Source organism: Monodelphis domestica, chromosome 4 (assembly GCF_027887165.1).
Source record: "Monodelphis domestica isolate mMonDom1 chromosome 4, mMonDom1.pri, whole genome shotgun sequence".
NCBI lineage: Eukaryota > Metazoa > Chordata > Mammalia > Didelphimorphia > Didelphidae > Monodelphis > Monodelphis domestica.
Genome location: NC_077230.1, coordinates 394,767,624 through 394,790,746, shown reverse-complemented (window position 1 = coordinate 394,790,746; position 23,123 = coordinate 394,767,624). Strand labels below are relative to the sequence as shown.

General features: G+C 41.9%; 1 protein-coding gene across 2 annotated transcripts in view; it reads left to right on the top strand.

Moving 5' to 3' along the window:
- KAZN (kazrin, periplakin interacting protein) overlaps window positions 1-23,123 on the top strand; it is a 1,589,619-nt gene that overhangs the window by 1,541,142 nt on the left and 25,354 nt on the right. For both annotated transcript variants that reach the window (XM_056825274.1, XM_056825275.1), the window contains 2 exons: window positions 11,366-11,565; window positions 13,747-13,865. In XM_056825274.1, the coding sequence (XP_056681252.1) occupies window positions 11,366-11,565; window positions 13,747-13,865 (319 nt within the window). The remainder of the gene's footprint in view (window positions 1-11,365; window positions 11,566-13,746; window positions 13,866-23,123) is intronic.

The following is a 23,123-nucleotide window of genomic DNA, read 5'->3' as shown; positions in this document are numbered from 1 at the left end:
CTGTTCTGATTTCAGGCATTTCCTAGCTGTGTGACCCTAGGCAAGTCACTGAACCCCAATTGTCTAGCCCTTGTCTTTCTGTCTTGGGGTTGTTACTTGGTCAGAAGGTGAGGAGAGAGAGTGGGGGGGAGGGAGAAGGAGGAGACAGACAGAGACAGAGAGGAAAGAAAAGAAAGAAAGAAAGAAAGAAAGAAAGAAAGAAAGAAAGAAAGAAAGAAAGAAAGAAAGAAAGAAAGAAAGAAAGAAAGAAAGAAAGAAAGAAAGAAAGAAAGAAAGAAAGAAAGAAAGAAAGAAAGAAAGAAAGAAAGAAAGAAAGAAAGAAAGAAAGAAAGAAAGAAAGAAAGAAAGAAAGAAAGAAAGAAAGAAAGAAAGAAAGAGAAAAGGAGGAAAGGAGGAAAGGAGGAAAGGAGGAAGGAAGGAAGGAAGGAAGGAAGGAAGGAAGGAAGGAAGGAAGGAAGGAAGGAAGGAAGGAAGGAAGGAAGGAAGGAAGGAAGGAAGGAAGGAAGGAAGGAAGGAAGGAAGGAAGGAAGGAAGGAAGGAAGATCTGAAATCCTTAAATGTTCAACTTCAGAGACCCTGCCCAACCCTACCTTTGCTATGGATGTCAGGCCAAGGACAGTGTGAGGGCAAGCTCTTGGCCCTCTTTGTATCTGGAGGAAGGCAAGAGACAATTCACAAGCAAACCTAAATGACCTCCTTGCTCTGAAAGCTAGGGGCTTCCTTTACTCCCATCAGATCCTTAGCGGGTAGTGAAAGTTCTACCTAGACATCAGTTACCTGGGGCTCAGGAGACTAGGGCAGGCAGCCTCAGCCTCCCCAGGATCAGGAGTTGCAAGCATGTGCCACCATACCTAGATGGACCCAAGTTGAAAAGAAACGTAGTCAGCTATTCTTATTCTTATTAGTGCGAGTCAGAAGTGATGTAGAGATAGCCTCAAAATAAAAAAGACCTGAGTTCAGGACTCATCTCTGGCATGTACTGCTTGTGTGACTGGAGACAGGTAGCTCTCGGTACCCCCTAAGAACTCTTACCCTCAAAGCCTGAAAATGGCAGAGAAGGCATTCAGTCACATTAGTAGAGGGAGTATCTTTACCTGGGAGTTTCCTATGCTGATGAAATCACAGTTCAGGGTTTAAAAGCGAAAGAATAGATTTAATTCATTAAATTATGAACATAAAGGATGAATAGGAAGGGTCCTTTATCTGGGGCCAAACCTTTGCTTCTAACTCCCAATTCTCAGATTTCAGCTGCCAGGGAAGGGGAAGGTCAAGAAGGGAGAAATCTGCACTGCCAGTTTGGCTAGAGATTACCAACAGCAGCAGAGCTGGGATGGAGGCAAGTACCCTCAATCTAGCCTGCTTTGCAGATGCTACCAAGCCTCGGTGCCCCCCAGGAGGCTGAGCACAGGCCAGACAGGGCACAACCATCTCACAATCATCTTGGATTTAGGTGGTTCTCCACCCCACCAAGCCTGGCTGTAAATGTGAGTTATGGCTCCTTTCAGGGTGGATAACGAGCTGAAATAAAAAAGTCAGGAATTGATGGGATCTTAGGGCATAAAAACTGTAGCTCTAATGCTTGCATTTCCAAAAGTGCCTTTAATTAATCGTTTATAGCCCAGGCAAGGCAGGAGAGGCCACCCACCCCTTCTGGAGCCTCCTTCTCCGGGTTTTAAATCCTGAGAGATGGAAGATGAATTGATCTCTGCCCAATGAGAGTGGTCAGAGGAAGAGGAGACATGGAAAAAGCCTTAAAGGGGCCATGCTGAACTGGACCAGCTGGATGCAAGGGAGCCAGGAGGACCCACTGGTTTTCTAATGGCAGGAGAAATTTCAAATTATAACAATGAAAGAACTTCTTCCTCCACAGGGCAGCTGGGAGAATCCTACCCTGCCTTGGTGCCCCAGTTAGGCTTCTGGCTCCATATAGGCATATTGAATGAAAGGCAATGTGCAGTAATGGAAAGAGCCCACCCTCACCACCACCACTTGACTGGGAACTGGTAAACAAACCCTAGAAACAACTCGGGCATTACTTCGAAGTCTAACATTGTCAAATCACCTCTCCTCTTTGGCTATATACAGATGCTTGAAATGAGGAAGGGAGAAAGGTTAGATGGCCTCAAAAGCCCTGAGCAATTAGAAATGTCTCTACTTAAAGCCCTTCCAGTTTTGACACTCTGTGTTCTAAGGGTCTCCTCAACTCTGAGATTCTCTGTTCTAGGTTCCCTTCCAGCTCTATCATTCTAATGTCCTTCCCTTCTAGCTCTGATGTCTTATATGATCAGTGTTCCCTGTTAGCTCTAATGTTCTATATCAGTCTTACAGATCTGGCACTCTACACCTCAAATGCCTCTTCTGAATCTCTGATCCTAAGATTCTAAATTTTCAAAGATTATTTCCAGTCTTAATATTCTTTGCATGAACATGCTAGGAACCTTAAGTCCTTTCTGTTTCTGATATTCTGTGTTCTAAGTGGCTCTCTGTGTCCTAAAGGTCCTCCCAGTTCTGACTTTCTGTGTACCAAGGCCCTTCCCAGCTCTGATGTTCTCCATGTTGTGGTCCCTTCTATCTACTTTAAAATTTATGATGCTGGCTCTAAATTGCTCCTCCTCTAGCACTTCCAACTCTGACGTTCTCTGTTCTAAGGTCTCTCCCAGCTCTCACATTCTCTGTTCTAAGGTCTCTCACAGCATTGACATCCTTTGTTCTAAGATCTCTCCCAGCTCTAACATCCTCTGTTCTAAGCTCTCTCCCAGCTCTGACATTCTGTGTTCTAAGGTCTCTCCCAGCTCTGACATTCTCTGTTCTAAGGTCTCTCACAGCTCTGACATTCTCTGTTCTAAGATATCTCCTAGCTCTGATATTCTCTGTTCTAAGATCTCTCCCAGCTCTGACAGTCTCTGTTCTAAGGTCTCTCACAGCATTGACATCCTTTGTTCTAAGATCTCTCCCAGCTCTAACATTCTCTGTTCTAAGCTCTCTCCCAACTCTGACAGTCTCTGTTCTAAGGTCTCTCACAGCATTGACATCCTTTGTTCTAAGATCTCTCCCAGCTCTGACAGTCTCTGTTCTAAGATCTCTCCCAGCTCTCACATTCTCTGTTCTAAGGTCTCTCACAGCATTGACATCCTTTGTTCTAAGATCTCTCCCAGCTCTAACATTCTCTGTTCTAAGCTCTCTCCCAGCTCTGACAGTCTCTGTTCTAAGCTCTCTCCCAGCTCTGACATTCTCTGTTCTAAAATCTCTCCCAGCTCTGACAGTCTCTGTTCTAAGGTCTCTCACAGCATTGACATCCTTTGTTCTAAGATCTCTCCCAGCTCTAACATTCTCTGTTCTAAGCTCTCTCCCAGCTCTGACATTCTGTGTTCTAAGGTCTCTCCCAGCTCTGACATTCTCTGTTCTAAGATCTCTCCCAGCTCTGACAGTCTCTGTTCTAAGCTCTCTCTCAGCTCTGACATTCTCTGTTCTAAGATCTCTCCCAGCTCTGACAGTCTCTGTTCTAAGGTCTCTCACAGCATTGACATCCTTTGTTCTAAGATCTCTCCCAGCTCTGACAGTCTCTGTTCTAAGATCTCTCCCAGCTCTCACATTCTCTGTTCTAAGGTCTCTCACAGCATTGACATCCTTTGTTCTAAGATCTCTCCCAGCTCTAACATTCTCTGTTCTAAGCTCTCTCCCAGCTCTGACAGTCTCTGTTCTAAGCTCTCTCCCAGCTCTGACATTCTCTGTTCTAAAATCTCTCCCAGCTCTGACAGTCTCTGTTCTAAGGTCTCTCACAGCATTGACATCCTTTGTTCTAAGATCTCTCCCAGCTCTAACATTCTCTGTTCTAAGCTCTCTCCCAGCTCTGACATTCTGTGTTCTAAGGTCTCTCCCAGCTCTGACATTCTCTGTTCTAAGATCTCTCCCAGCTCTGACAGTCTCTGTTCTAAGCTCTCTCTCAGCTCTGACATTCTCTGTTCTAAGATCTCTCCCAGCTCTGACAGTCTCTGTTCTAAGGTCTCTCACAGCATTGACATCCTTTGTTCTAAGATCTCTCCCAGCTCTAACATTCTCTGTTCTAAGATCTCTCCCAGCTCTGACAGTCTCTGTTCTAAGGTCTCTCCCAGCTCTGATATTCTCTGTTCTAAGGTCTCTCCCAGCATTGACATCCTTTGTTCTAAGATCTCTCCCAGCTCTAACATTCTCTGTTCTAAGCTCTCTCCCAGCTCTGACAGTCTCTGTTCTAAGCTCTCTCCCAGCTCTGACATCCTTTGTTCTAAGATCTCTCCCAGTTCTAACATTCTCTGTTCTAAGCTCTCTCCCAGTATTGACATCCTTTGTTCTAAGATCTCTCCCAGCTCTAACATTCTCTATTCTAAGATCTCTCCCAGCTCTGACATATATTGTTCTAGGGAACCTCAGCTCTGACATTCTGTATTTTATAGGCCCTCCCATGTCTGACATTCTCTAAGTTGTGGTCCCTTCCATCCAGCTCTAAATGTATAACCCTGGCTCCAAATTGCTTATGCTCTAAGGTGCTTTCTTACTAGTATTATTTATATAAGCTCAATATGAGCTCTAAGCTCTAACATCATGTGATCTGAAGTTTCATCTAATGCTGACACCTCCTGTAGGACTCCTTTGAGCCGACCCTTTGTTTCTGTGATTCGCCAAAGGTTTCTTTCCCAGGTCTTGGTGAGGTGGTATACACCAGTGCCTAAAAAGGGCATCCTTGCCCTTGGAATCAAAAGATGTGGTTATTCTCTGATTTATATTGTTCAACCTGAAGCATGCCCAAGAGCCATATGTGATCAGTAATAACCATTGTAAAAGCTTCTCTCCACCTAACCAGCCAGTCTCATTAGCTAAATAACACCCTGCTGGCAGGAGACATTCTTATGCAAATACATTCAAGCTGATAATTATATAATGTGTACTGGAGTTTCTACCAGCACTGGGTGTTCCAGGCAGGGAAAGTAAATCCATCCCATTTGGATCAGAGGAGGGCACTATGGCTCTTAGGGATCTGGTCATGCCAAGCTGAAGCTAGCCAGTCCTAGGCAGAGATTTCATTTACCTGGTACCACACTTCTGAACAAACTCCATTCAGAATTCAGACAGACAAAAGGCACAGACACATCTTGCCAGCCAGCCCTTTAGGTCACACAGTTAGTTAGAAGGACATTTAAAAACTCTTTTCCCTAAGGGACCATCACCCAAGCTCAAGATTGGCCTGCCCTCCCCACCTCAGAATCATTTTTCTATAACATTTCTTTAAATCTTTCTTTTTATGTACTCCCCAGGACTTTCCATCTTTCACCTACCATTTATATCTATTTATTCATCATTTTAAACTATTTCTATCTTTCTCATGTACCATCCTTCTTTCTCTATTCCTCTCTTTCTACTTCCTCTCTTCTATCTTTGTTTTCTCTTTTTGTTTCCTTTTCTCTTTCTTTTACTTGTCTAGTCCCATTTTCTCTCTTATCTCTCATTCTTTTTTATCTTTCTATCCTTTTTCTATTCTCTCTCTTATTTTCTATTCCTATATCTATCTATCTACCTATATATCCATCCATCCAGGGATCCATGCATCCATGTATCTGTGCATCCATCCATCCATCCATCCATCTATCTATCTATCTATCTATCTATCTATCTATCTATCTATCTATCTATCTATCTGTGTCTGTCTATCTATCTATCTATCTATCTGTTTGGGTCTGTCTATCTATCTGTCTATCTATCTATCTATCTATCTATCTATCTATCTATCTGTCTGTTTGTGTCTGTCTATCTATCTGTCCATCCATCTATCTATCTATCTATCTATCTATCTATCTATCTATCTATCTATCTATCTGTTTGTGTCTGTCTATCTATCTATCTATCTATCTATCTATCTATCTATCTATCTATCTATCTGTTTGTGTCTGTCTATCTATCTGTCCATCCATCCATCTATCTATCTGTCTATCTATCTATCTATCTGTCTGTCTGTCTGTCTATGCAGAACATATACAAAACAGGGATAAAGTAACTTGTGGGGAAAGGTACTAATTGTCTTTAGAATCAGGGATGAATCATTGAAAGAGACCAGGGATTCCAAGGGGTAAAGATGAGGAGTGAGAGAATTCCAGGCACAGGGGACACTGTGAATAAAGAAATAGGGGTGGAAGGTGAGGTATAAAGTGCTAGAAGGCTGGTTTGACTAGACTGTAGACTGTAAGCAGGTGAATAATAGTAATAACACTGAGAAAATAGGCTGGTTCAGGTTTTAAGAGCTCTCTCTCTCTTTCTCTCTCTCTCTCTCTCTCTCTCTCTATATATATATATATATATATAGACATATAGATATATAGATATATAGATATATAGATATATAGATATGTCAGATAGAAGAGTAGGTGTTTTATCCTGGAGATAATAGGGAATCTCTGGAGTTTTTTGATTTGGGAAAGGGTGGAGGTTGACATGTTCCGACTTGTTCTTTAGAAAAATCACTTTTACTAGTGTGGAAGATGATAGATTGGGGTGAGGTGGGTGGGGAGGGGAGAGACTTAAAGCACTAGACTACTTTAAAGGCTTTTATAATAATCTAGGAGAGAGCTGATGAGGGTCTGGACTAAGGTGGTTAGTGACCAAGTGAGTAGAGAGAAGGGGTCAGATGCAAGAGATCTGGCCAAGTGAATAGTCAAAGATGACACCTCCCTTTCCCTTCTCTCAATGTTCTTTCTCTGTCTCTCTTGGTCCATCCCTGTTTCTATCTCTGTCTCAAAATACTAATAACCAACATTTATAGAGCATCTACTCTGTGCCAGGCATTGTGCTAAGCATTTCATAAATATTTCCTCATTTAATTCTCAAGATAATCCTGACAGTAGATGCTATTATTATCTTCATTTTAGAGTTGAGGAAACTGAAGCAAATAGAGGTTAAGTGACTTGGCCAGGGTCACAGCTAATAAGTGTCTGAAACTAGGTTTAAATACAGGTTTTTCTCACTCCAGGCCTCGCACCTATGACACCTAGTTGTCTCTGTCTCTGTCTCTCTCTTTCCTCTTTATCTCTCTCAACCCTTACCTTCAGTCTGTTTCTCTATCTCAGTCTCTCTGTGTCTTTTCTCTGTGTCCCTGCCTGTCTCTGTCTCTGTCTGATGGTCTCTGTCTCTTTCTACTGCCCTCATCTTTCCTTTTCTTTTCCCTCATGGATCTAGGTAAGCTAGCAAATACTCTTTGTATTTGAGATTAATAACATGAGAACCGACTCCCTCTCTGTAAAGAAGACAAGACTTCTGAACAAAATACATCATAGACTACAGGTCAGATTCCTTAATGGAAAAAAGAAATCTTTAATCAAAAAATTTTCAAGCTCTAGGCAACATTCCCATCCAGAACCACCCATCCCTGAAAAGGGATCCCCCTCCCTCTACCACATACCCAGTAAGTAAGTAGTTGTTCAACTTATGCTTTAGGACCTCAAATGAAAGGGAAGCCATCATTGCTCTAGTCTTTCCATTCCCCTTTGGGAGAGCTCCAGTCGTGAGAAAGTTTTCCCCAACATTAAGCCCCAATTTATCTCTCTGTGACTTCCCTTCCTTGCTCCTGTTTCTGCACTCTGAGGCCAAAATAGAATAAATGAACCGCTCCTCCCCATTGGGAGCCCTACTTGACAATGTCTATCACATCACACCCCCCTCCCTGGGTCTTCTCTTTCGAGAAGAGGAAGAAGCTGATCCCAGTGTATGTCATGGACTCAAGACCCTTCCCCATCCTGGGTGCCCACCTCTGGACACTCTCCATTTTATCATTGCCTCTCCTGATTGTGACACCCAGAATTGAAAATGGCTTCAAATGTGGTCTAGCCAAGATGGAGAAGAGAAGAACTACAGTCTTCCTTATCCTGGCCATAATGCCTTTCAGTGCAACCTTTTATTACAATATCTTTCTTGGCCACCATATTCCACTGTTGACTCAATCAAGATATTTATTATGTGCTGGACACTGGACCCATATTGAGCTTGCAGTCCTCTGAAACCCATAGATTGTTTTCAGATAAATTGCTACCTAAATTTACCTCCCCCATCTTGTATTTGTGAGGTCAATTTCTTGAACCCAAGTATAAGACTTTACACTTATTAAATTTCATCTTATTAGCTCATGCCTAATATATTTACATCTCAGCATCTTTTAGGATCCCGATTTTGGCATTCAGCTTTGATGAGCCTGCTTTCTATGTTTTTTATCGAAGTATGTTAAACAGCACCAGAGTCAGCACAGATTCCTGAGATACTCCACTGGAGTGGCTTGACAATGGAACCGTGAAAGTATTTTATGGCCTGGACATTCAACCATTTCTGAAACCCTCTGATTGTTTTATCATCTGGCCCTCATCTTATCATCCTAGCTATAAGTAAAATGAGAAAAAACTATATGGAAAAAAGGGGGGCCAGCTGGGTAGCTCAGTGGATTGAGAGCCAGACCTAGAGATGGGAGGTCCTAGGTTCAAATCTGGCTTCAGACACTTCCCAGCTGTGTGACCCTGGGCAAGTCACTTGACCCCCATTCTCTAGCCCTTACCAGTCTTCTGCCTTGGAACCAATACACAGTATTGATTCCCAGACTGAAGGTAAAAGTTTAAAAAAAAAAAGAGGCAACTAGGTGGATTGAGAGTCAGGCCTATAAATAGAAGGCCCAGGGTTCAAATGTGACCTCAGACACTTCCTAGCTATATGACCCTGGATAAGTCACTTAATCTCCATTGTCTAACCCTTACAGCTCTTCTGCCTTGGAACCAATACACAGTATTAATTCTAAGATGGAAGGTAAGCATTATTGGCTAAATCTTCAGTGAACTTTATCTATAGGTTTCCCCTGGCTTATTAGTTTAGCAACCCTCCCTGCCAAAAAAAAAATGGAACTGAGGTTAGTCTAACAAGGAAGGCGTTGGAACTTTTAGAGCAAATCATTGTTGTTGTTATTCACTTGTATTAAGTTGTGTCCAGCTCTTTGTGACCCCATTTGTGGCTTTCTTGGCAGAGATACTGGAATCATTTGCTATTTTATTCTCCAGCTCATTTTACAGGTGAGGAAACTGAGGCAAACAGGGTTAAGTAATTAGCTCAGGATCGCAAAGCTAGGAAAGTTCTGAGGCCATATTTGAACTCATGAAGATGAGTCTTCTTGATTTCAGGCTGGTGACTCTAGCCACTGCGTGCCCTAGCTGCCCTTTATAGCAAAAACCTTCCTAAAAAATTTTCATCTGTCAGAATAATGGGGTTTGCCTCATGCAAACTCTGTCTTATTTTCTCAAAGGACAATAGTACGTAATTAAGTAAATCATAGAAATTAAGATCTGAATGGAAGCTTAGAGATCATTTAGCCCAGAAGTTCTTCACCTTTAAGCATTCATTAATTTTCTTTAGAAATATTTTGATAACTATTTCAAAATAACTTGTTTTGATTATATTTCCCACATATATTATTTTATGCTTTTAAAAAGATATTTCTGAGAAGGTGTCCATAGTTACCCCCAGACTGCCAGTGGAGTCCATCATTAAAAAAAAAAATCAAGAACTCGACCTAATCCAATCCCCTCATTAAAAAAAAATTAATTGTACTGGTATCTTTTGTTTTCATATCAGATTTCCCATTGTATCCTACCCTCTTGTCCTCCCAGAGAGCCATTCCTTAAAATAAAGAATAAAAAGAGGGAAGGAATTCAACAAATCTAGCACTGAAAAAGCCTGATGTTAAATGCAGTGTTCTAGATCTTTGGTCCTCTACCTTTGCAGAGAAGTGATAGGGATGTACTTTCTTATCTGTCTTCTATGGGATAAGTCTGGCTATAAAAATATTGAAGCATTATTTTGAATGTTCCCCCATTTTACAAAGAAGGAAATTGGGGTACAGAGAAGTTAATTGACTTTGCCAGTGAGTTAGAGGCAAAGTCAGTAATAGAACCCAGATTTCTTGAATCCCTGACCTATGCTGAGGTCTCTAGCAGCTCTGACTCCTCTGAATGGATGTCTTTAGGTCCTTTCCTGCTCTAAAATCCCATGAGTTTGATTTTCTAGGGCAAGTTCCCTCCAGGCTCCCTGAGGCACAGCCCCATTGTCCCCAAGGTCTAGAGATGGGCTTCCTCAGCAGGTGAGTCTGATCAGGCACACTTGGCTGGTGGGGAGGAGGCAATGGATGCCATAGCAACGCCCCTGCAACCTGGCCTGAGCTCATCCTCTGCAGAGGTGCCAAGTAAGGCTGTGGGAATGGGTTTCAGATTGCAGAGAAAGGGCTGGGCTCAGGAAACCAAGCCAGGTCTGATCTCTGATGTCCCTTCTCTTCTCCACTCTCCCAGGAATCTCTTCTGCCTCTTGTCTTCTTCTCTTAGCTTCCTGCCTTCCTAAACATATGTGCATTTTTTAGATTTAGAATTTTTCAGAGATTTCTGATATTTTCTATTCCCTATTTCTGTGCAGCTTAGTGAAAAAGTATTTCCTTTTTACTTTTCCCCTCTCTTCTCCTCTCCTCTTCTCCCCTCTCCTTCTCTCCTGTTCTCTCCCTTCTTTTCTTCTCTTCCTCCTTCCCCTCCCTCCCTTCTTTTTTATCTTTTCACTACCCTTCTTCCTCTTCTCTCTCTTCCCTTTATAATTTCCTTTCCCTCTCCCCCTTCCTCACTCCTTCTCTTCTCTCCCTCTTCCTGCTGCCCCCTCCTTTCATGGTCTATCCTGCTAAAGTCATCAAAAAAATTTTAATTTTTTCCTCTTGAGTATCTCAGAGAGTGGAGATACTCCCAGTTGTTCATCTATGTTGCCCAGGCCAGGATTTATTTCCTGGACCTCATTTATAAATTGAAGGAATAAAATGAATGTTTTCTGAAGTCTCTCCCAACTCTAATAGTCTGTGTTCTAAAGACAGCCACTTCTAACAATCCATGAAAACAGCCTTCTGAGACCTTGTGTCCTGTGGTCTAAGTTCTCTCTCTTCACTCTGACATGTTCTGGCTATTCTAAGATCCTCATCCCATTTTGTGTTCTAAGGTCCCCATTCACCTCTGATGTTCTATGTTGTCAGCTCTGATTCTACAGGTTCTAAGCTCCTTTCCAATTCTGGCATCCTCCATTTTGGGGTTCCTCCATCTCCAGCATCCTCCATTCTTTGATAATACATGAACAGTCTGAGATTTGGAAGAGCTTCAGGACTCTCCAGGGATGTCAGAGATGCTGTTTTCTAGGACATTTCTATTTTATTCAGGAAAGCAGCAGACAAGAGATTTAGCCCACCTCAAAATCTCCCACATGCTCTTACCCCAGTTCCTTGGCAGAGACAAGCTCTCAGTCTTCCAGCTTCCAAGATCAGCAGCTCTCTCGTGGTTGTGTGTTTCAGACTCTGACAGCCTGTCCAGCCCCACTCGCCTTAGTCTGTCAGAAGGAGAGGAGCAAATGGACCGACTACAGCAGGTGGAGCTGGTACGAACCACCCCCATGTCACACTGGAAAGCAGGGACCGTCCAGACCTGGCTGGAGGTGGTGATGGCCATGCCTATGTATGTCAAGGCTTGTGCAGAGAATGTGAAGAGTGGGAAGGTAAGAACACTCAATTCCTCTCAGCTTAGTTGGGAGTGCATAATTGTCCCTTCTCTGGGCCTCAGTTTCCCCAAAAATAAATAAAATAGGAAAACTGTCCTAAGGATCCTCAGTTTCCCCAAACATAAATAAAATGAAGTTGCCCCAGGGGACCTCAGTTTCCCATACATAATTCCCATACATAAAATAAGGAAGTTATCCTAGGGGGCCTCAGTTTCCCCAAACATAAATAAAATTAAGAAGTTGCCCCAGGGGACCTCATTTTCCCCATACATAAAATGGGGAAGTGTGAAGAAGCTGTCCTAGGGGGCCTCAATTTCCCCATACATAAATAAAATGAGGAAGCTGTCCTAAGGGTCTTTCCAGCTCTCTAAGATGACTCTTTAAATTGGTGCTGCTGTTCATTTTATGTATGGAATAATTTTCCTCTTTTAGAATCCTTCCTTCTTTACAAGGGCTACATGGAGGTGGGGACAGAGGGGTCTGGGCACAGCTAGGATTGAGAGCCAGACTTAGAGATAGGAGGTTCTGGGTTCAAACCTGACCTCAGTCACTTCCTAGCTGTGTGACCCTGAGTAAGTCACTTAACCCCCCCCCCATTGCCTAGCACTTACTACTCTTCTCTCTTAGAACCAATATTGTTTCTAAGATAGCAGTTTTTATTTTAAAAAAATTTAAAGAAAAAAAAAAGAAGGGCTCCATAATCTCATAATAAAAATGTATGCAGGTCTGGAAGCTGAGAGACCTGGTTTTCCTACTAAATCATTGTGTAACTTTTTTTAAATAATTTTTTTCAATTAAATGGAGAAACAATTTTAATTAATTAATTAATTTTCATTTTTAATGGCACACAAAACACAAGTGATTTTTTTTCTTTTTTAGTAGTAGTAGTAATGGTAGTGGTAGTAGGCAACTAGGTGGTACAGTGGATAGAGCAATGGACCTGGAGTCAGGAATACTCATCTTCCTGAGTTCAAGTCTGGCCTCAGACCCCACTGTGTGGCCCTGGACAAGTCACTTCACCCTGTGTGCCTCAGTTTCCTCATCTGTCAAATGAGCTGGAGAAGGAAATAGCAAACTACTCCAGTATCTTTGCCAAGAAAACCCCAAATGGGGTCATCAAGAGAGTCGTGACTGAAGAAGAACAATGAGGCAGTGTTAATAGCAGCACTATAATTACTGTCATCGATGACGATGATAATAAAACTAGGGCTTTTAAGCCTTCCAAGGTACTTGACAAATATCATCTCATCTGATCTTCACAACAACCCCATGAAGTTGGCACCGTGATCATCTTCATGTTAATAACAACAATTAACTTCTATAAAGTGTGAAGTGCTTGTTATATATTATCTTATCTGATTCAATCCTCAAAACCACCCTTGGAAATAGGTACTGTTATTATTCCCATTTCACAGATAAGGAAACTGAGTCACATGAGAGACTAAGTGACCTAACTAGTTAAGAATCTGAGCCAAGATCCAAAATCCTGACTCCTGAGTCTGATGCCTACATGAGACTGCCTGCCTGCCTTTAAGATCTGCTTATTATCATCTAAGTCAATTATAAGTTATCACATTATGTTATTCTGTGTTGTATTATATCCTGTCATCGTCTATCAGATCACATTATTCTGTTTGTTTACATTGTATTAATTATGTTACATATTATAAAATAATACACTATATATAATTAATATAAATTCTATTATAATCTATTATATTATATATATATAATATTATATTCTTAATCATTATATAATATGTATAATATTAAAATATTATGTGAATTATAATGCAATACACTATATAGAATTAGTATAGATTATATTATACATATAATATTTTATATTGTATATTTTATATAATATTATATTCTTAATTATTATAATATACTGATTATGTAATATTAAAATATTCCTATAATACACTACATATAAGATTATTATCAATTATAAATTTCTTTCAAGGTTGTAGAAAAAAGAAAATTAAATCATAATTGGGAGTGTACTTTGCAAAGTGAAAAAGGGTTGGCCAACTGGGGGAATTAAGAGGTCGTTGAGGGTTCCACGGCTCATGATGCCTCCTAAGACCTCTGATTCTCTGTAACTTATGAGGGACAGAGAGATGGGCCTCCTAGAGTCCTGCTGGGACCTGAGCTTGCATGTCCTCCTGGGCACAGGTCCTGCTGAGTCTCAGCGATGAAGACCTGGAGACTGGCCTCGGCGTGTGCAGCTCCCTACACCGCCGAAAGCTCCGGCTGGCGATCGAGGACTACAGAGATGCAGAGACTGGCAAATGGTAAGCTTCTCTCTCTCCTTCACCCTGGAAGGCTTGCTACCCTCCTCTCCCCTTCTTCCCTCTTGATCCTTAGAGCTCTTTTAAGCTCTTATTTCTTCTGGCATTTTCAAAGTCCTTTGAATTTCCTTTTTTGCCCTTAAATTTTTTGTTGTTTCCTTCTGTTGAAGCCTTACTTTTTAACTAGCAAAAACAGCTAAGCAAAACCAATCAGCACAGGAGCTACATCTGGCAGTGTATCTGACATTCTGCATCAATATTCCCCCACATCTCCAAAGATAGGAGGGAGGTGCCCATTTCTTTGTCTCTTCTATGGGGCTCAAGATGGTTCTTGACAAATATAAAACATTTTAATATTCTTTTCATTTACATTATTTTAGTCACAGTGTCTATTGTTTGCTCAGTTCTACTTAATTCAGGCTGCACTAGTTCAGACACATCTCACCTGAATTCCTCAGTTTTCTCATCTGTAAAATGATCTGGAGAAGGAAATGGCAATGTATCATTTCCTACACTGTATTAATATCCCATTGTTTTCATCATGTAACACAATTTGTCCAAACATCCACAAATCAATGAGCTTTCATTTTGTTTCCACTTTCTTTATTCATTGCTAGGAATCTTTTGTTATACATGGAACCTTTCTCTTTCACCTTCTTGGGGGTGCAAACAGTGACTTCTATTACATTATTTCAAATTGTTTTCCAGAATACTTAGACCAATTTGCAACTCCACTGGCAATGTATTAGTGTGCCTATTCTCCCACAACCCACCTAACCCTGACAATTTCTATCCTTTGTCATATTCACCCATTTGTTGAGTATAAAGCAAAACCCTAGAGTTGTTTGCATCTCTCTTATTTTTAGTGAATTAGAACAATCTTACTGATGATTGTTAATAGCTTTCAATTTCTTCTTTGAGACCACCTTTATGCTATTATCTATTAGGAATTCAAAGCCCTTTAAAAAGAAATCTTCTCGATCAAAATGAATTCTTCAGGAATTAGCAGGTTCCCTCTCACTGAAGATTTTCAAGCCAAAATGACCTCTTGTTATAATAAGGATTCTTGGACAGGTACAGAACAGACTAAATGGACTTGGATATCTTTTCCAGCTCTGCAACTCTCTAATTCTTTGAGTATAAGGTCCCATCAAAATCTCTAAGGTCTCTTCCAGTTCACAAGCAATCAATCAAATCACATGCATTCATTAAAGCACCTACTGTATACCAGATATAATGGTTGGGCTGAGAGCTGGCCTTCAAGCCAGGAAGGTCTGCATTCAAGTCCTACCTCTCATATATACTGACTGTATAAGCCCAGCCAAGTAAGTAACTTAAGAAAACTTTCAATGACTGCAAGTTGCAGGACAGGTTCTGACCCTCATTGGTAGAAGCAGTTGACTGACATTTGAGCATCCTTTATATCAATGAAATAATACATGCAGTCCCTGCCCCCATGTGCCAGGCACTGTGCTAAGGCTTGAGAATAAAATGAGAAAAAGAGAAAAAGAAAAACAGTTCCAGCCCTCGAGGGACTTACTTTCTACCAGAGTCCTAACACTGTGTGAAAAGCAGGGGGGCAGGGGGAAGGAACATGCAGAGGGTGGAAGGACAGGAAGAAAATTCTGACTTGGAATTTTGCTGCTTCTTTGAGCATCCTATTCGTGTCAGTTTGGCTGTACCTTGGACAGCTCCCCCACCAAGAGAGCCTTCAAGAGGAATTCTGGCAGACCCACAGTGAAGAAGATCTGGGTTCCAACCCAACCTGGGATGCAATATGAAGGACCTCGGGCTAGTAACTAATCTTTCCCAGCCCTGGTTTCCTTACCTGGAACACAACAATAATATAATGCCAATAGTTTCCACTTCTCGGGTTACTACCAAGCTCCGCTGATAGGGAGCTTATAAAGCACTTTGCAGACCTTAGTACCTGAAATTAATGGCAGTGGATCTCCCAGTGTGGAATTCCTTCCACCAGAATAAATCACAACCCACTGATGACTTAGCAGATTAATTCTAAAGAGTTTCCTGGGGTAAATAGAAGTGAAATGACTTATTCCATGTCAGTAAGCATCAGATACAGAATTTGAACATAGGTTTTCTATTCTCTAAGCCTAGTATTTGACCACTATGCTTTACTGCATTACATATTTGATAATAGGAGGAGATCAGAGAAGCCTCCCTGACCTGCTAGAACAAGGCAGCTTTCTTGTAACTTGACATGATGGGAGATCCCATAAAGCTAGAGCACTCATTCAAACAGATTGAGGGAACTTTCTCAATCACTTCCTAATAAATATACAATGATATATGTGTGTGTTTGCACACATATACTTTACATAAAAATGCACGTGTCTATTACATAATATACATATATGCATGTATGTAGGTATACATACACATGTCATATATTTTTGTTGTCCTTCATATGCCACTTTACACATCTCACAACTCTCCTTTTCTCCCTCTCTCCCTTTCTCTCTCTCTCTTCACTGCCTTAGTTTTCCCTAGGGCTAAGTGGTAGGTGAGTTGGGGGTATTTACATATTCCCTTTAGCCCTATCAAGGGGGGAATGAGTACACACTTAGCCCTAGGGGCGGCAGGAAAGAGAGAGGCACTTTATAAACTTGACACATTTTGTTTTGCATAATTATTTCCTTCACTGGTTCCCCCATCATTTTTTGCTCAGTTAATTAATCAAATCTGGTGGTGTATGCTATTATTTGCACAACCAGCTTTGCAGATTTTTTTAATAGGTTGGTTTGAAGCCAGGAAGCTATACCAATGAGACCCGAAGAGGAGTTCTATAAAGTAAGAAGGAAAAGAGATTGGAGAGACAGAGACAGAGACTTCAGAATAACACTGAGACAGAGAAACAGAAAGGGGGAGGAGGGACAGAGGGAAGAAGGGAGGAGGGAAAGATTGGTAAAACCTCTCTGGGGATTTTTAGTTCCATGGAAAACAGCCAGACTCTTGTACCTTGGCATCTACTTAGAAAACCTACTTTTCTGCCAAAAATCAATAGGCCACATGGACTAGGAGCTCAGTGGCCAGAGACTCTGAATACTCTATCCTTGGTCCTGACCTGCATTAACTAGGCTTGTCAGGCTTGGGGAGGGCACTGCCTTACCTCAGTTCCACAGGAGACTCAGTTCCCTAGATTCCCTGTTCCTGGGCCCTTCCTTCATTCCCCAAATACTCCCCAAACTCCTCTCTAAAGAACGCAGATACTATTAGAAGCTCTGCAATCTTCTAGGCTGAATGAGCCTATAGCACAGAGTTGAAAAGACCCTCAGAGGTTCAAAACTTAAACCTGAAAGGGACCTTAGAGAATTTTGTGGTCCAATCCTCTGATTTTACAGAGGGAAAAACCGAGGCATGGGATGGTAAGATGAGTTGCCCAAGGTCACCCTGTTGTAATAGCAGAATCAGGATTTAAAATTGCATCTTTTGACTGAAATGCCAGTGTTCTTCCCACCACACCACACTGCTTCCAGCCTATGTGTGATGGAGAATCTTCTTTACAATGATCCTCGGTGGCCATTCAGACACTGCTTCATGAATCTAAAGCAAGATGGGGGCCACTTGGGCTCTGTAAAAGGGCACACTTTCTCCTGATGGTGTTCTGGAAACTACCATTCTTGCTCTTTTTCCTCCTGCTTGTGTCTCCCCTCAAAGGAACATGCCTCACAGTCATCTGTTCTGACCTCTGCTCCCTCACCAACTCCCACAACCAGAATCTGATTTGTATGGCAACATCCTGAAGGAGAGGGGTATGTCTCCACCTTACCTCCAACCCCTCTGGAGACCTGGGTGGGTGGGTAGACATCTCTGTGAAATAGACCTTCTTCCCTGTGCCTACCATATATGTTTGGTTTATCTACAAACCAATACATCCCCAGCTCCTAATAAAAGATTGGCCAGTTTTAGCTTTATTACTTGAAAATGTCCAGAGTAGCCATATAAAGAGATATTATAGCATCATGGAAAGAGCACTGGCCTCAGAGTCAGGAAAATCTGTGTTCAGGTCCTGCCTCAGACACATCCTGGCTATGAATTCTCAATGCCCCAAACAATTGTCTATGAGGAAGTTAAAAGTAGGTCCCCAATTGCCTCAGTAGAAGGAGTTCCACCACTGGGTCTAGCCCAAATAAAAAATATGACAATTATAGCATTTATATAGTCTTAAAAAATCCTTACCTTCTGTTTTAGAATCAATACTATGTATTTTTTCCAAGGCAGAAAGGTTTTAAGAACTAGGCAACTGAGGTTAAGTGACTTGCCCAGGATCACACAGCTCAGAAGTATCTGATGTCACATTTGAACCCAGAACCTCCTGTCTCCAGACCTGGCTTTCTATCCACTGAGAAGATTTACAGATACATATATAAAGAGAAATACCTCTTTTCCTCCTCCCCCCCCCCCGTCTCTGTCTCTCTCTGTCTCTCTCTCTGTCTCTGTCTCTGTCTGTCTCTCTGTCTCTCTGTCTGTCTCTCTCTCTCTCTCTCTCTGTCTCTGTCTGTCTGTCTGTCTCTCTCCATATACATACATAAACCCTACAACAATAGCTTGGGACCATTACACCTATTTTACATTTGAGGAAACAGACTGAGAGATATATTGTGTATTAGTTCCAAGGCAGTAGAGCAGTAAGGACTAGGCAATGTGGCTTAAGTGACTTGGCCAAGGTATACAATTAGGAAATGTTTTGGAGCAGATTTGAACTCAGAACTTCCTAATTCCATCCAGTACTCTATCCACTGTATAGTCTAGTTATCCTCGACATAAAGAGGATTCTTGATCTTTTTTAATTAGACAGCTGAAGTCTTTTACAATTTGAGGATTCAAATGCCAATAGCTAACATTTGTTTAGCCCTTTCTAATACCCCTTGACCAAATTTTCCAGTGATAAGAAACTCACTATATCTTGTGGAAGTCCATTCTATTTTAAGACAGTTCTAATTGTTAGGAAGTTACTGGTTTCCTCCCCAACTGCAAGCCTAAAGTGGCCTTTTTGTAATCAATCAACTAACAAGCATTTATGAAGTGCCTACTGTGTACCAGCCACTACACTAGGCCCTGGGGATACAAGTCCAATAAATGGACTACCCATGGAGAGGTTGCAATTTCTAACAGGGAAGATGAGAACATATATAAGTATATACAGAAGAAATGTAGAGAATAAATACAGAGAAGCTAAACACCCCTACAGTTCTCCAAATTCTATCTTCTGGGTCCAAGCAAAACACATCTATCCAGCACTTAGCATCATACCTGGCACACAACAGTTGCTTAATAAATGCTGTTGATTAAGTGACTGACACAGAACAGCCTTCCAAATATTTGAAGATGGCTTCCAAATTAGGGTTTGACTGAACCTAGACTGTGTAATGAGGATCATATAGGGCAATCCTCAAAAGACAGATAAGAGCTAGGTTTAGGAGAAGAACTTAAATGTCAAATACAGAGGTTTACTTTTTTTTCTAGAGATAATAGGGGGTCACTGGAGTTTATTTAGTATAGGGCTGACATGGACAGTCCTGAGCTTAAGGGAAATCACTTTGGCAGCTGTACAGAAGATGGATTGGTGTACAAAGAGGCCTGAAGCAAGAAGATCAGATAGAAAGCTGTTTTAATAGTCCAGGCCAAAACTGATAATGACCTGGACCAGGGAAGTGATCTTGTGAGTGAACAGAAGAGGCAGATGGGAAAGATACTGTGCAACTTGAATGGCAAACATTTGCCTACTGGAGGGAGGGAGGGAGGAGAAGCAAGGAAGGAAGCAAGGAAGGAAGCAAGGAAGGGAAGCAAGGAGGAAAAGGAGGGAAAAAAGATGGGAGGGAGAGAAGAAGGAAGGAAGGAAGAAAGGAAGGGAGGGAGGGAAGAAGGAAGGAAGGTCAGAAGAAAAGGAAGGAAGGATGTAAGGAAGGAATGAAGGGAGAGAAGAAGGAAGGATAGAAGGAAGGAAGGAAGCAAGGAATAAAAGGAAGGAAGAAAAAGAAGGGAGGGAGAGAAGGAAGGAAGGAAGAAAGGGAGGGAGGGAAGAAAGAAGGAAGGAAGGTCAGAAGAAAAGGAAGGAGGGAAGGAAGGAAGGAAGGAAGGAAGGAAGGAAGGAAGGAAGGAAGCAAGGAAGCAAGGAAGCAAAGAAGCAAGGAAGCAAGGAAGGAAGGAAGAGAGGGAAGGAATGAAGAAGGAATGAAGGGAGGAAGGGAGGGAGGGAAGAAGGAAGGAAGGAAGGAAGGAAGGAAGGAAGGAAGGAAGGAAGGAAGGAAGGAAGCAAGGAAGCAAGGAAGCAAGGAAGCAAGGAAGCAAGGAAGCAAGCAAGGAAGGAAGGAAGGAAGCAAGGAAGCAAGGAAGGAAAGAAGCAAGGAAGCAAGGAAGGAAGGAAGGAAGCAAGGAAGCAAGGAAGGAAGGAAGGAAGCAAGGAAGGAAGGAAGGAAGGAAGGAAGGAAGCAAGGAAGGAAGGAAGGAAGGAAGCAAGGAAGGAAGGAAGGAAGGAAGGAGATTTTGTGACCATTTTCAGTAGTTGTAATTAGAGTTCTAAGGCAACTAGGTGGCACAGAGGATAGAGCACTGGGCTTGGAGTCAAGAAGACTTTAGTTCAAATCTGACCTCAGACACTTCCTAGCAATGTGGCTCTGGGAAAATAATTTAATGTCTGTTTGCCACCAGAGAAGAAAATGGCAAACCACTCCAATGTCTTTGCCAAGAAAATACCATGGACGGAGATCCATAGGTTCACAGAGTGTTGGACACAACTAAAATAACTGAACAACAACTAGGATTCCAGGCTAGTTCTGCCATGTATTAATTATGTGACCTGAGGCTTCTCTGAAACTCTGGTTCCCTATCTGAATGATAAGAACACTAAAATGAGAACTTCCCATATCATAGGATTGTTATAAGGAAAGTGCTGTGTAAACTGTAGACAGTTATAGAAAGGAGAACTAGCTGTGTGATCTGTTAGGGTAGAAGTCAAGAGATATCAGTTCAAATCCTGTCTCTGCCACTTATGAGTGGAATGATCTTGGCCTATCATCTCTTCCTCTAAAACCCACAAACCCCTGGATCATAGATATAGGTTAGAGAAGGGACCTTAGGGGCTATTTGGTCCAGCCCTCATATTTTATAGATAAGAAACTGAGACCAAAAGAAATTAAATGGCCTATCTAAGGATATGGCAAATGGAATTTAAAACCAGATCCTCAGACTCTAGAGCCAAAGCTCTTTCCACTATACCATTCTATAAATGTGACAACCTGTTACTATACTTTGGGCAAAGAGAAGTCCATCCAGCAGGGTCTTGATCTGGAAACAAGTGGACACTCAGAAACAAGGGGTAGATATTCTAAGGTGAGGTTGCTTTTGTGTCCAATATCACTGCCCTTGTCTAGGCTGTGCCTGGGGCATCTACCTAGTTGACTCCTTCTTAGTTAAACTGGTTTCCACATCATTTGGTGTCTTCAGTTTCCCTAGCACTGAGCATTAGAGGCAGTGTTGTTCAGAGGACAGACAACTAGATTTGTGACCAAAATGGCCTGGGTTCAAATCTAGGCTTTTCTATTCATTGTCTGTCTGTCCTCCTCTATAAAGGTTGGACTAACTCATCCCAATGGTCCCTTCTCCTATGGATGCTATAAAGCTTGGGACCAAAGAATGCTCATCCAGCAAAGAAAAGGAAGAAAGGACTCTCTGAGGACCCAACAGTCTTGTTTGACTTCATTCCCCCCTTTGATGGCTCCCATGATGTTCCTCCTTAGATTATGCTGCTCTCTAACTAGGTGCTACCTCTTCTCTCTGGTCTTTAAAGCCCCTAAACCAGATAGACCCCCAACATCTGCTTTCTCTGATCAAGCCAGTTTGAGGCCATTCCTGTTGTCATCCTGCCACCGTGTGGCCAAGAGCTGTTTGACAGCACTGCTTCACATCCAGGCTAAGGGCAACCAGGGGACCATGACCAAAATGGTAAGGAGTTGGAGATGAGCTCCAGAGCTGTGGAATCCAACTCCTTCATTTTGCAGAGAAGGTCCAGAGAGGCCACATTACTTGCCCAAGGCCACACCGATTAAATGGAAGAACTGGAATTCTAACTTAGGGCTTTTGACCACAAATCCAATCTTCCTCAGCTATTTGTTGGGAATCTATAGTACAGAGCCCTGTGCTTTAAAAAATGTCAGGCTTGGGGGCAGCTGGGTAGCTCAGTGGATTGAGAGCCAGGTCTAGAGATGGGAGGTCCTGGGATCAAATCTGGTCTCAGACACTTCCTAGATGTGTGACCCTGGCCAAGTCACTTAACCCCCATTGCCTAGCCCTTTTCACTCTTCTGCCTTGGAACCATTAGAGTATTGATTCCAAGACAGAAGTTCAGGGTTTTAATTTTTTTTTAGATTGTCAGGTTGATGCAGAGTAAAATAAGCAGAACCAGGAGAACATTGAACACAGTAACAACAATATTGCATAATGATTAACTGTGAAAATTTGGCTATGAGAGTAGGAATGTACTGATCTGGGTTGATCCTGAAAGACTTAGGATGGGGAATGCTCTCCATCTCCAGAGAAAGAACCATTGGAGTCGATGGATGTGGATCAAAGCAGACTATCTATCACATCTGTGTATTTATGGTTTTATTTGGAGGTTTAGGTTTTGTATGAGTGAGCTCTTACAACAGTGACCAATATGGAAGTGTGTTTTGCATGATAATAAAATTTTTAAAATAAAATAAAAATGTCAGTGAGTCAGTCAGCAGCTGGGTGCTTAGTGGATAGAGTGTTAGACCTGAAAAAAGGAGAGTCTGGGTTCAAATCTAGCCCCAGGCACTTCCTAGCTATGTGACACTAAGCAAATCACTTAACCCCAATTGTCTAGCCCTTACAGATCTTCTCCCTTGGAACTGATACTTAGCATCAGTTCTAAGAGATAGAAGGTAATTGGAGCAGCTAGATGGTTCGGTGGACAGAGAGTCAGGCCTTGAGATGGGAAATTCTGCATTCGAATCTGGCCTCAGACCTAGCTGTGTGACCCTGGGCAAGTCATTTAATTGCCATTCCCTCGCCCTTACCACTCTTCTGCTTTGGGACTAATACATAGTAGTGACTCTGAGATGGAAGGTAAGGGGTTAAAAAATTGGGGATGACACTGAGGTAACAAAGATGAGAGACTGAAAGGAACTAGGAGGTGGTACACTAGCAAAGTTCTAAAGCCTGCATTTGGAGGGGAAAAGAATGAATAAGCCTTGGTTTGGACAGGTTGGGTTTTGAAGT